The sequence below is a fragment of the Drosophila navojoa genome, chromosome 4 (assembly GCF_054131105.1).
Source record: "Drosophila navojoa isolate 15081-1374.11 chromosome 4, UAZ_NAV_1.0, whole genome shotgun sequence".
Classification (NCBI taxonomy): Eukaryota; Metazoa; Arthropoda; class Insecta; order Diptera; family Drosophilidae; genus Drosophila; species Drosophila navojoa.
Genome location: NC_142892.1, coordinates 23949164 through 23961304, shown reverse-complemented (window position 1 = coordinate 23961304; position 12141 = coordinate 23949164). Strand labels below are relative to the sequence as shown.

Below are 12141 nucleotides of genomic sequence, written 5' to 3'. Positions count from 1 at the left end.
ACGTCGCCGCTCAGATGCTTTAGAATTGGTTCGGTCTTGACTACACGAAGCATGTCCGCATAGCTGCAACCACCCACGCCTGAAATCGCGATTGCGTCACTACTGGGTCGTTTTTGGATGGGCTTGCGTCCTTTAACGACTGTCCAGCTGTTCGGGTTCGTCTGTCACCTGCCTGATTTGAATTTTCAGCTGTAGCCCGTAGAGCCATTGGTTCTTTTGGGCTCGCTGCGCCTTTATTGGGCCTCGGCTTTTTTGAGGGTGTTTTCCTCTGATCGGGGGCAATCGCAATCGCAATCGCCTGTATATGCGCGCGTGTGTGTGCGTGTTTGTTTGTATGCGTGTGTGTGTGCGTATGTATGTATGTGAGTATGTTTGTGTGTGTGCGAATTATTATTGAAATATCAGTTGCTTGGAGGGTTCAGGGGATCTCGCAGTCGAGCGAAAGAGCTTCCTTACTTGTTTATTGTAGCTTTTGTCTTAAACTCTATAGCGCATTTATAAGTGTAGCTTAGCTAATGAAGTGGCTAAATGCCTTTATTGCTTGAATACAAATGTTACTTTAATTTAAGTCACTTCTGAGATCCAAGGGGTGCAATCTTTTCAGCCTTCTGTTGATCGTATTAGTAACTAAATTGGCTGCAAGCTGGTATGCATGAAAGGATATTCTGTCCGCGTACCTTGTGCTGTGTCGGCCAATGAGCTCGGCAATTATCGACATCTGGAGGTCTGTGTGCAGGGTTTCGTTTCTCACAAACCATTCGCCTCCGGTCCATGTCCTTAAAGCTTTGTTTTACTTTATTAATGAGAGCTCTCGCAGCAGATCCCATAACGGCATTGCATACGTGAAGACAGGTGCGACTATGGAGTTGTATATTTGTCTTTTGCTACGTAGTGACGATGGGCTATCGCTTCTTCAAGTTTTTTAAAATTAAACATACAGTTTTTGACTGTCTCGCTTTTGTGCGGGCCATAGGTCAGTTTCTTGTCCAGTGTGACTACCAAGTACTTAACCTTGTTTGCTCGTGGTATTGCAGCAGAAGCAATATTAGTTTCTATTTACAATGCAAATTTATTATTTCATATAAATCGAAAAAACTTTTCGATTAGAAGAATCTTGATTAATATTTTATCAATAACAACATATCTTAATACACAAGAGGTAGGATATGTAATTACATTTCAAATTGATTTAAGATGTTCTGATATTCAATTAATTTTTGGGTATATTGTGGCTTAAGATGTGAAATGTGTCTGTAACCCCAAGTAAATATTAAGGCTCAAATGATTAATGTAATTGAAATATATTTTTGAATTGTTCAAACACTACGAGTATTTATATTGAATAGGAGTATATTAACTAAGATCCTCCTTGGCAAAACAACCAAAATATAGGTAAATCTGAGACTGCTTTATAGCCTCCCCAATTCAAATTCAAAGTCCCCCTTAGTCTTACATAAATCTATTAATTGCTTGAATGCCCAAGCTATAGCCTTAATTATTAATTGTAGGGCGACACGTAATAGGGCGTAACACTTCCATATTCATTATTTCAGCTGTGTGTATGTGTAGTGCTGCATTTTTAATCAAATTTTTTTCCACGCCCCCTTAATAGGTTTATAAATGCCCAGCTCAAGCAGTTTGCTGGTAATTAGTCAAGATGTACTCGGAACTGGAAGTGAAATTGCTGGAGCAGCGCAACTATCATCGAATTAGGGAGATGATACGCGTCACCTATACAATGGGCTACAACATTATGAAGCCCGGACCTTGGGACAACCTCCTAAAGTTGTATGTCACCAAATCAGCATTCTCATAACCTGAACTGACAGTCCATCTCTCTCAATCTGTCTTTTGTGTGTTCGCAGCTGGAGCTTGCTGCTAATACTGTTCACGCTGCTCTCTTACTACGGCCATTGGCAGCTGTTCGTGCACTACATGCAGGACATTCCGCGCATTTCCGAGGTTGCCTAGAGCTCAGACAGCATAGATGTAGACAACTAATCTTCTTAACGGCGCATCAAATTGTTTTTCATTTTTTCAGTCCATTAGCACAATTTTCCAGTCCCTGATGTCCATTACGAAGATGATTTACTATCTCATGGCGCCTCGCAGATTCTACATGCTGCTTCGACTCGTCTGTCGTCACGAGCTGCTGCAGACGTGCGAGCTGTTTGCAGCTGTCTCTGGTCTGGTTAACCCGACTCTAATCTGATGTGTCTGGTCATGAGCAATGTATCCATCTTTCGCTCTTGCAGATCTGCCTGTGGCACAGCCGTTGAAGCAGCGTGTGGCCGACACCATGGATCAGAGTTGGATCAGCACGCGCCGGCAATTGATGTTCTATCTGTTGTGCTGCATTGGCATCCTGTTGAATTACTTTGTCAATTCGCTGGTCGTCAACATCTATCACGCCCTCACGGAGCCCGACAACAACTACGAAGTGGCGCTGCGTAAGTGCAGTCGAACTGCATATACATACATATGTAAGTCTTATTGTTAGTTAATGGAGTCAGTTTCCTGCACAGCTCTGCCTTCGCTCTACCCGAACTGGATGGACAAGGGCATGACCTTTCCCTACTACCATCTGCCTCTTCTCCTGGAGAGCTGTAACCTCTACATCTGCGGCATGGGTAGGTGCTGTCGCGTGTGAGAAAAACTGAGCTCGAATATTTCTTTGCAACAGGTGCCGTTAGCTTCGACGTGCTCTTCATCGTCTTCTGCATGCATGGCGTGGGTGTAATGCACTCCCTCTCCCATATGATTGAGTACGCCACCTCGCCGCTGATTCCCCAAGAGCGACGAGTCCAATATCTGCGCCATTGCATCTATCAATATCAGCGAGTCGAAGCGTGTGTAAAAAAAAACAACTAAAAGACGCTCTATACTAATACTTACAGTTATCTCTTTCTGATCTCGATTTCTATCTCTTTTTGGTAGTTTTGCACTGGAGGTGAATAACACCTTTCGGCAAATCATTATTATCCAGTTCATTCTAAGCCTCTTCTGCTGGGGTCTGGTGCTTTTCCAAATCAGCATTGGCATAGTGAGTCCACATTGCCATACTCGGTTCCCTCTAAAATATATCCCCTGCTGGCTGGGCAGAGAGTATCATGCAGTCGGTCCTGCCCGACTGGCTGTCAACGTTCCTTGTCTGCTTTTTAATATGTAATCATCGGTTTTCTTTTTTGTTCGAGCTCAGGCCACCAGCCTGACAATAGCGCTGCGCATGCTGATGTATCTGGCGGCCGGTGGCTATCAAATCGTCATCTACTGCTACAATGGGCAGCGCTTCACAACGGCTGTAGGTCCTGCGTCCTTTTTCATTGGATCTCTTTTGATGGGTTAACTGCTTGTGTTTGTACCCTTTTTATCGCAGAGCGAGCGCATTCCAATGGCATTCTACGAGTGTACTTGGTACGAGGAATCCAGGGAATTTCGGCAGCTCATCAGAATGATGATAATGCGCGCGAATCAGAGCTTCAGTCTGGACGTATCCTGGTTCACAAAAATGTCGCTGCCCACCCTGATGTCGGTGAGTGTTCCCTGCTCCCGATGCCAGCCTCCCACTCCGGCTCTTACATGGCTGATTATTGCAGATGATACGCGCCAGCGGGCAATACACGGTGCTATTGCAGAACCTAATGCAGAAGAATTAAGGAAACGGCTCTGAAACTCTTTTCGCCCATGCTAAACACTTGCTGTTGTTACCAACATAGCAACACTCTATCGACAGTCAATCAATATATGTTGTAGCTCGGGGCATGCCATTTGTTTTCATGGGCGGTACGGATAGGCACTGCTCGGCTGATAATTCATTTAGCACATTAAAGTAATGAAATTGCTGGCTGATAACAAGTCGGGCAAACGCTGCCACAGACTGGCTCCACTGATAACACGCCCCATCCACCGCGCACCATCCTTTGCCCACTGTCACAGTCCGACACTTTGCCAATCAATTTTATTTGTTTATTCAGCCGGGACAGCAGCCGCCGAGGCGGCACATGAAGACGTTCTAGACTACTCGGGTGGGACTAACACTTTATGCTTTAAGCTGGCGCTTTCACTGTGCCCGATAATTGCTGCAGTGCCTCCATTGCTTGGGCAAGGAGGGAAGGGCGCTTTTGGGGTCTGGGCTGGCTTTAGCCTCCCCGAGAGTTTTCTTGTAATATTTTTAATGCATATTTGCTGTTAGTTGGCGCAGTTTTCTTTGCTTTTGTGCGGCTGCTGTTTTCTCCCTCTACGTTCCACTCTAATGCTTTTCTTATTTTTTGCTGTCCTCTCTTTTTGTCTCAATCTTTTTTGTTCTCGCGGAGAACATCTTTTCCGAGCCTGTCAGATTATTGAGGCGAATGAATATTTTACAGCCTTTTGTAACTGTGTCCTTGCTCAACTGTATCAATGCGTGTGTCTGTGTGTGTTTGTGTGTGTGAGTGTTGGTGTGTTACTTACACTCTCGCAGTCAGATTTGAGGATTTATTATTATGATTATGTTTTCTGCATTTTTGCGCTGCACAACAATAGCCACGCCTTGTATTATTCATCCGTTTGCTGTCGCTTTTATTGCCAGCGAAAGAGTGAAAGAATTGCATATCAAGAAAATTATACATGTGAACACATATATTTTGGGAGCTAAAGCCACGCCAACTACAAAAAGCAATTCAAAAGACATGTGTCGAACGCTTTAAAGCTTACATGCTTCAAGTCTTTTAAAATATGGGATAGCATTTCATATTTGAACTGATTCCAATAAGACCTTATAAGGCTGCCCATATCCGACGGATCCATATTTATTTATTTATTTATTTTTTATCAAAGAAAAAAGGAGATTTGTTGACATCAATCTTTGAATATTAAATGACAGCATTGATCATACGGCGTATAATGCCAGTCTCTGTCAAAAGACTGACTAATTACATACACATGTATATACTCTTATATTATATATGAGAGTAGAGCGTAATTGTTCATTGAATATAAATTTAAATCAATGTAGGAAAAGAAAACAGTAAAATTGAAGCCAGATTCTGCATCGTCTAATTTTCTAAATATTGTATAAATGAGGCGGACAGCTGACAATTTTTAATTTTAATTGAGAAACATCCGTGTGATAGGCTCAGTACCTTTGGCGCGTTATATACATTGTTTTTTTGTTTGCATATTCATGGGCAAAGAATATACATATGGACAAGTGCTCTGAGAGCTCAGACCCACTCATCAGATAATGATATGTATTAAATTAAAAATAATGTAAATAATTCAGCAACTTTCATTACACAAACATCAGCCCGCATCATTTGTTATTTGCGGCTTTAACACTTCAACGAGCACAACGAATGCAGCAGCATAATGGGATAATGGACAGATCGGGAGTGGAAACGGCTTAATTTGCAGCATTGATGGGGGCAGCCGCAAACAATGCGCATTCAATCGAATAAAATAACATAGGTGAATGATTGGTCTGTGGCTATTGAAGTACTTCAGGCTTAATTACAAGCAAATTTGATTTGCATTTTCACATGTTGCTACAGACTTGAGTTCGTATGTACATATATGTGTAGTTAGCTCTGCCTCGCGTGTGTGGCCCCAGTCATTCTCTTGTGTATCGCTCACGTTCCGGAAATGGCAAACATATTGTGTGTACTTGTGTTTAGCCCATTTCGAAGGCTCGCCCAACGGAATTCCAAGTAGCCCAGAGTTAAACTTTTATTAACAAAATTTGCTTATGTTGTCTGCGTTGCGTATGTATGCGTGAGTGTGTGTGTGTGTGTGTGTGTGTGTGTGTGTGTGTGTGTGTGTGTGTGTGTGTGTGTGTGTGTGTGTGTGTGTGTGTGTGTGTGTGTGTGTGTGTGTGTGTGTGTGTGTGTGTGTGTGTGTGTGTGTGTGTGTGTGTGTGTGTGTGTGTGTGTGATTGCAGCCTACTGACCCTCTGACATTTGATGCGTAATCAGTGGCAAATTCATTCATGTCCATCTACTTACACAATGCGAAGCAAAGCATAAATACACAAGCGCACGTTGCGTATACGCAATGTTGGCAAATCCGACTGTGTGTCGCATTAGAGGACCCTTTGAACAGCACACCATGCTGCTCTTTTTTTTCTTATACTGTCATCTTTTTGGCCAGATTGTCTTGGCCATCATGGTACTAATATATTTCTAGCTGCCTTTGATCAAACTCAAAGATGGGTAAGTGAGTGGCTGTGCGCTTGAATGTATGTGTGCGTTAACCTTTTGACTTTATGCTGACTGACCACTGCGCTGAGTGTCCCACAGGACTTTTGATATTTAATTTGTTGGCCCCAGCTTCTGGCTTATTTCTTAACCTAATGAAGCAGATTTCTCTAACATAGAGCGAGCAGGCTTTTAAGTTTTTTGGTAGATGACCTTCAATGGTGGTTATTTGAATGGATACCTTCTCAGAGCTACGCAACAGAAGCTACGATTTCAATTAAAAGTGCCCTTAACTGAGTGCATGAGCTCTTGGCAATTGCCCGACTATTAAACACATTTCCTGCCAAGAATATGCTCAAATAACAAACAAACTATCAGCAAGCGAATGTCTGTGTGTGAAACGACGAGTTGAGCGTAATTGCTATAAATATGAATAACAAAAAAATAATAAAAAAAAAATAAATAATAAAATACAAAAATTGCTTAACCAACAGCTAGCTAGCTGAGTGGCAAAGCAATGGCAACAATGGCCGAAAAGGAAGTGCACTGGAGATAGATAGCAGGCGATGGCATTGTTATATGTATTGTTAGCTGTATTCACACTCCATTAAATGAATGAATGCTTGTGCTGAATAAACAACAAACTGCGCAGCGAATGTCTGTGTGAATGAAGAGAAATACAAATTCACCAAGAATTGCTTGGCTTAATGTGTAAATGAGTGCCACACAGCCAACTATAGTGCCCAGAAATACCCTAGGCAAGTTGCCCAACAGGCTGCCCCATTGTATGGAATTAACACAAAATTAATTTAATAGTGCTGTAGCTGACATTGATGAGGACTATCGACAGTGGGAAAGCATTGTGGAATTCCCAATCAATCCCGATTTCTAATCTATCCAGCGTTCCATATACTCTATATAAATATATATGCATACCCTTGTCATATGTATATGTCATGGCATTAGATTAAGAATCAGTATATGATATACATATATGTAAATAACAGCTATTCAGTGCCACACAATACAACTTTATGTCATTTATATATAGCCCATTCACCATTCACCACTCATCATTCTGATCATCTCTTTCTCGCTGTGTCTTTTATTACTGAAGTCGAATCGGGAACTGATGCTGAATTTAAAGATATACGGCGGGATCTCTTCAGTATTTTTAATTTTCAACATCAAATGTATATATAATAAAATGTAACACCAATTTAAATTGAAAACGCCTAAATTGCAAGTTTAATAAATCATAAATATAGCTCCGATTATTATATATAATGTAAAAATAGGGCTTTTAACATATAAGAAGGTATACGGTAAGCTTTACAGGTACACAGCAGTAAGCAGTAGCTCAATCTAAGCCCTTTGCAAAGCACTGCATGAGCTCACTGCACTCCTTAGATGGCTGAAGACATTTTAGCCATTCGTTGTACTCAGCTAGCCAGAGGCAATGCGTTGCGAGGCATAAAAACTTGTTTTCGCAGTTGCCTGAACAAGTAAAATTAAATTTGCTGCACTTTAATCTTCGGGCGCCACTGCGGCGTTTGCCGGTTCATCCTTTTGCCAGGACGTTGCTAGCATTTCACTTTAGCCAAGACGCGATGTTTTGTATGCGAGTTTCTTGCAATTCGCATTCCTTTTTCTGCTCCTTTTCTTTTTCTTTTAATTTTTTTTTTTTAATTTTGCTCAAGTTACTCATGCGAAATGGCACTTTATGCCCTTAGTTGTATACAGAGATGTGTGTGTGTGGGTGGAAGTGTGTCTGTGTGTTTTCGAAGTGTAACTATGTCTGGCTGCGTACAGTTTGAGTTCCTTGGGAATTAGCACTAAGCTGCTAAAATCGAGCAATTCTCTCCGCAGGCGCTGCCTTTCGCCGCGAAACTTTAAGTGCAAATGAGCAGCAAAAAAACAGAAGAGTAAAGTAACCGTAAGACAGACAAGAGCAGGAACGAGCAGCAAAAACTATGGCGTACATCACAATTGTCCTCTTAAGCTGACTTTAACAAGAAGTTAATGCAAATACAACTTCGTGAGGCGGCTCAGTGTCTGTCCGATGAATGCAAATGCTAAATGACTCTCAATTATTCATGCTAGGGAAACTGTAGGACATCGAACGAGCACCGCATGGTTCGACATGGTACAATGAAAATTCTGAGCTTTACAGATCTTATTAACATATTTTTTGAAATATTTATATAACTTAGAACAGTTAAACTGGCATAAAAAGAAATTTCTTGCTTGAAATAATTTATATATTCTGTGCGATTGCTGTTAATTTAGCAGGTAATTGGGGATGCCCACTGCAAATGCAACGTCCTCACTGCTCATTTCGACTCGTTGAAAATTAGCACGCCACTCAACGGTTAATTATCCTAGTGCGAAGTTTGGAAAAGCACTTATGAATACGTTTATTTGGCTCCACAAATATTTTGGTGGAAAAAATGTAACCTCCTAATACCATATAAAGTTCCTTTTCGTCAAATTACTTCAAGCATAAGACTACCTCAAAGGTATTCATAGTAGTCAAACGGCTTAAGTGGATATCCAAATTATTGTCAGTACTAATCATTCGGTCTAAATTCGACTCATCCGTCGCGTCATTGGCAAAACAGGCGCTCACGCGGCGTCACAGACTTGTCCCGATTGTATGGTCAGCCACAGCCTGCTCGATGTCCAACCCATTTCATCCAATTAAAAGCTCTCTGCGGTCGTTCCTCTCGTCAAACTTTGCATGGCATACCCAGAATAAAACGCTCATACTTCGGCCTTAGCGGCAGCCTGTGACACGCTGTGCGAGTATCCGGGTGTCTGCTTATCACAAAACCCCTACAGTGCAGGTACTGCTGCGAATTGGAATATGATGACGTTGCAGCCAGTCAGTGTTGTCGAATAACAAAGCGTTAAGAATGCAATCGGAATGCGATTACACGCCAAACTAGCACTGCACGCATGAATACCACCTAAGTTGTTCAATTTAAATGATTGTCATTTACTTATCGATCCATTTGGCTTGCATTGCAACTATGCACACACACACACACACACACATGCCATGGAATCGAATATCTTTGCTCAACTGCCAACTGCCAACTACTAACTGTCATTTGCCAACTGCCAACTGTCAGGCAATTCAATTTGCATTCCTCATATCGAAGCTGCATTTCAATCTCACCCATCACCCGCAGCCGCACTTTAAATAAGAAAAAATTCCAAACCATCTGCTCTGTGCGCCTCTGCAGCAGGTAAATATGCAAATAAATGCATTACAAAGGCAATCACGTCTGCCCAAAATACTCTGGACTCTGACTCTGACTGCACTGACCAAAGGCACCGGACAGCGCCACAGAATACGTAATTCCCAGAAACTCGCTGAGATTTTCGTCTTATATATTTAAACTGTTTTTCTTTTAAATTGCCTTGAATAAACTTGAAATCAACTTGACAAACATATATATTTTGTATTCCCATGCTAGCATGGTAAGTAGAGTATATTGTAGAGTCGGCATATAGAATCAAAATCATCCATATTATTAAATTCACTTTTTCAACTGGTTCCGGATGAAGTGCATCCATCTGCCCGCCTTTGAACTGAATTTGCGGAAATTAAGTTGCATATGAAGTGTTATTCTGCTGGCACGAAGGACCACCCGTAAGTGGATGGGTACTTTTGTTTTATTTATGAACTTGATTGATATACATATGTAGTAATGCGGATTGAATCATTAATTGAATTTATGGATTCTCCTAAATAACGTAGTACAATATAAAGATCCCAATAATTGAGATCTGGATATTTGAGATTAAGATTTGTCACTGGATTTATTTCGAAACTTGTAATACAAATCATCATTAAATTAGTGTCAATTAACGTTGTACAACACTGTGTACTAACAGATACTGATCTCCCTTTCAATTTCATGTTAGACAGTACTGAAAGAGTACAGAATTTTTTAAAAACACCTTCCTGTACAATAGAATCGGAAATGAATGTAATTATGCGGACATACGCATCTATATAAGTTATATATGTATATGTGGATATATAACAAGTAGATCGACTTCATTCTACTTGTTCATAAGATTACATTAATTACCACGCCTCTTGATAATCTTAAATCTGAATACATGTGTATTTACTCTTTGTAAATACCCTAAAAGCCCCAAAACAGCTACATACGCGTAACTAAGGACTATCTATTTGCCTTTTTGTTTCTATCGAATTTCAATTTGAATTAATTCACGATCAGCTTAATTTCAAATTGCAATTTGCAGCTGCACAAAGCCTCTCAGAGGAGCGACTACTAAGTCCTGTAAGCGTCAAAGTCGTCTGCGCAAATCTCTAAAACAAAACACGCAGCATGTTTCTATTTTCGACGGGCTTTTGTCGTCAATCACATACTTTCGACTGGTATTTTCAATTTGGCTCGAAACAAAGAGGAAAGAAAAATTCGCAAAATAATTCAATAAACCGCATTTTTGCATGCTGCATGCACATAAAACAGCGACAATAATTTTAATGAGAAACCAACAAACGGGCGACTCTCTCTTTATAGTGCGACACAATGGCAATAGCAATGGCAATGGCAATGGCAATGGGAACCCCAATACCAATCGCAACGCCAATGGCTCAGGCTGATGAGCAATCGTCCAATTTGTTGATATTTGTAGAGCAAACAAGCATCCTTGTTTGGCTTTGCTATTGAAAATATACATATATGTATGTTTATATCGTATATACATATATATGAGTGAGTATATTGCATGATTTATTTTCAATCTCATTACAATTGCCGTGTAACAGGCAATTTAAGGGTCATTACAGACGTCCTCTGGTGGGGCTTGGCCAGCAGCAGCCGACGCTCTCTTGATTAATGGCGGAGAGCACGGCATATGTGCGAAAGTGTTGCCTATTTTCGGCGGCGGGCCGAGCGGGCCATTCAGATCTTAATTGTTGGCCATAAAGCTGGCCAGAGAACTCGCGAGCACGCAACCCTCAAATAAAAATAGAATACAAAATACAATAAAAAGAAAAATAAAGCAAGGGAAATCGGCCCAGAGTCAAACCAAACATTCAATTTGCTTTCGGGCTGCCCCGTCTGCCAGAATTTCGTGTAATTACGAGGCATGTGCCTGGCCGAACAGCAGAGCAGCTTCAGAGCTCCTTGAGTCGTGAAAAATTGAATTTATAACAAGCAAAAGTTACATGTCCTTTGCTCCTTTCATCTCTTCCACTCATCCCACTCGCTCGCATGAATGGCGTATTCATCTGCGCGATGACTTTATAGCAATTTAATGCGTCTCGTGTTGCTGTACATGTTGTTGTTGTTGTTGCTGCTGCTGTTGCTGTTGTTATTGTTGCCTCTGTGATAAATGATATTGTGTTTTCCACGCTCAAGCAATCTACCATGGCTGAAGCGAGCACAAAACATAGCAGGCGGTAATTTGTCTGGCCTTCATCAAATGATTCGGCGCTCACACGTTGCCCAAAATCAAAAACACGCACACATGCATGAATATCCACACAGACACACACACATAGTGAAACAATTTGTAATGTAATTTGTTGAAATATGTATAAGCCAAATTTTAATGGCTAAGCCAAATATCTAATTTTTCATTTAAATCAAATTCAATTCAATTTGTTAGGCGGAAGCATGGAAATGTAGCAGGCTTTTAGAATCGTTCACAAAATTACTCTGCTCATTATGAACATGGAAAATTGGTCCAAAAGATGACAAAACAATTATTATAGTCCAATTATTATAGCTAAGTTTTGCGCTAATACTGTACAAAATTGAGTTTTTCTCGATTTTCCACGCCCCTACTGGACGAAGACACTTCAGTTTTGGCCAGTTCATAGAACAAAAGGTAATATAATTTTTGATGCCTACGCTCAAATAATGAGAAAATTACAGGGTATTTTTCGATATGCCACGCTCCTAAAGAGGCGTAACAATATTAT

At 40.9% G+C, this 12141-nt stretch overlaps 1 protein-coding gene across 1 annotated transcript; it reads left to right on the top strand.

Moving 5' to 3' along the window:
* Positions 1 to 1444: 1444 nt before the first annotated feature.
* On the top strand, positions 1445 to 3760 carry Or63a (Odorant receptor 63a). Its single transcript, XM_018102684.3, has 10 exons — positions 1445 to 1788; positions 1866 to 1962; positions 2042 to 2186; positions 2256 to 2450; positions 2526 to 2630; positions 2684 to 2849; positions 2938 to 3043; positions 3200 to 3301; positions 3377 to 3532; positions 3597 to 3760. Exons 1-10 carry the CDS (start codon positions 1658 to 1660, stop codon positions 3654 to 3656), a joined length of 1263 nt encoding a protein of 420 aa, XP_017958173.1. The 5' UTR covers positions 1445 to 1657; the 3' UTR covers positions 3657 to 3760.
* The last annotated feature ends 8381 nt before the right edge of the window (positions 3761 to 12141 follow it).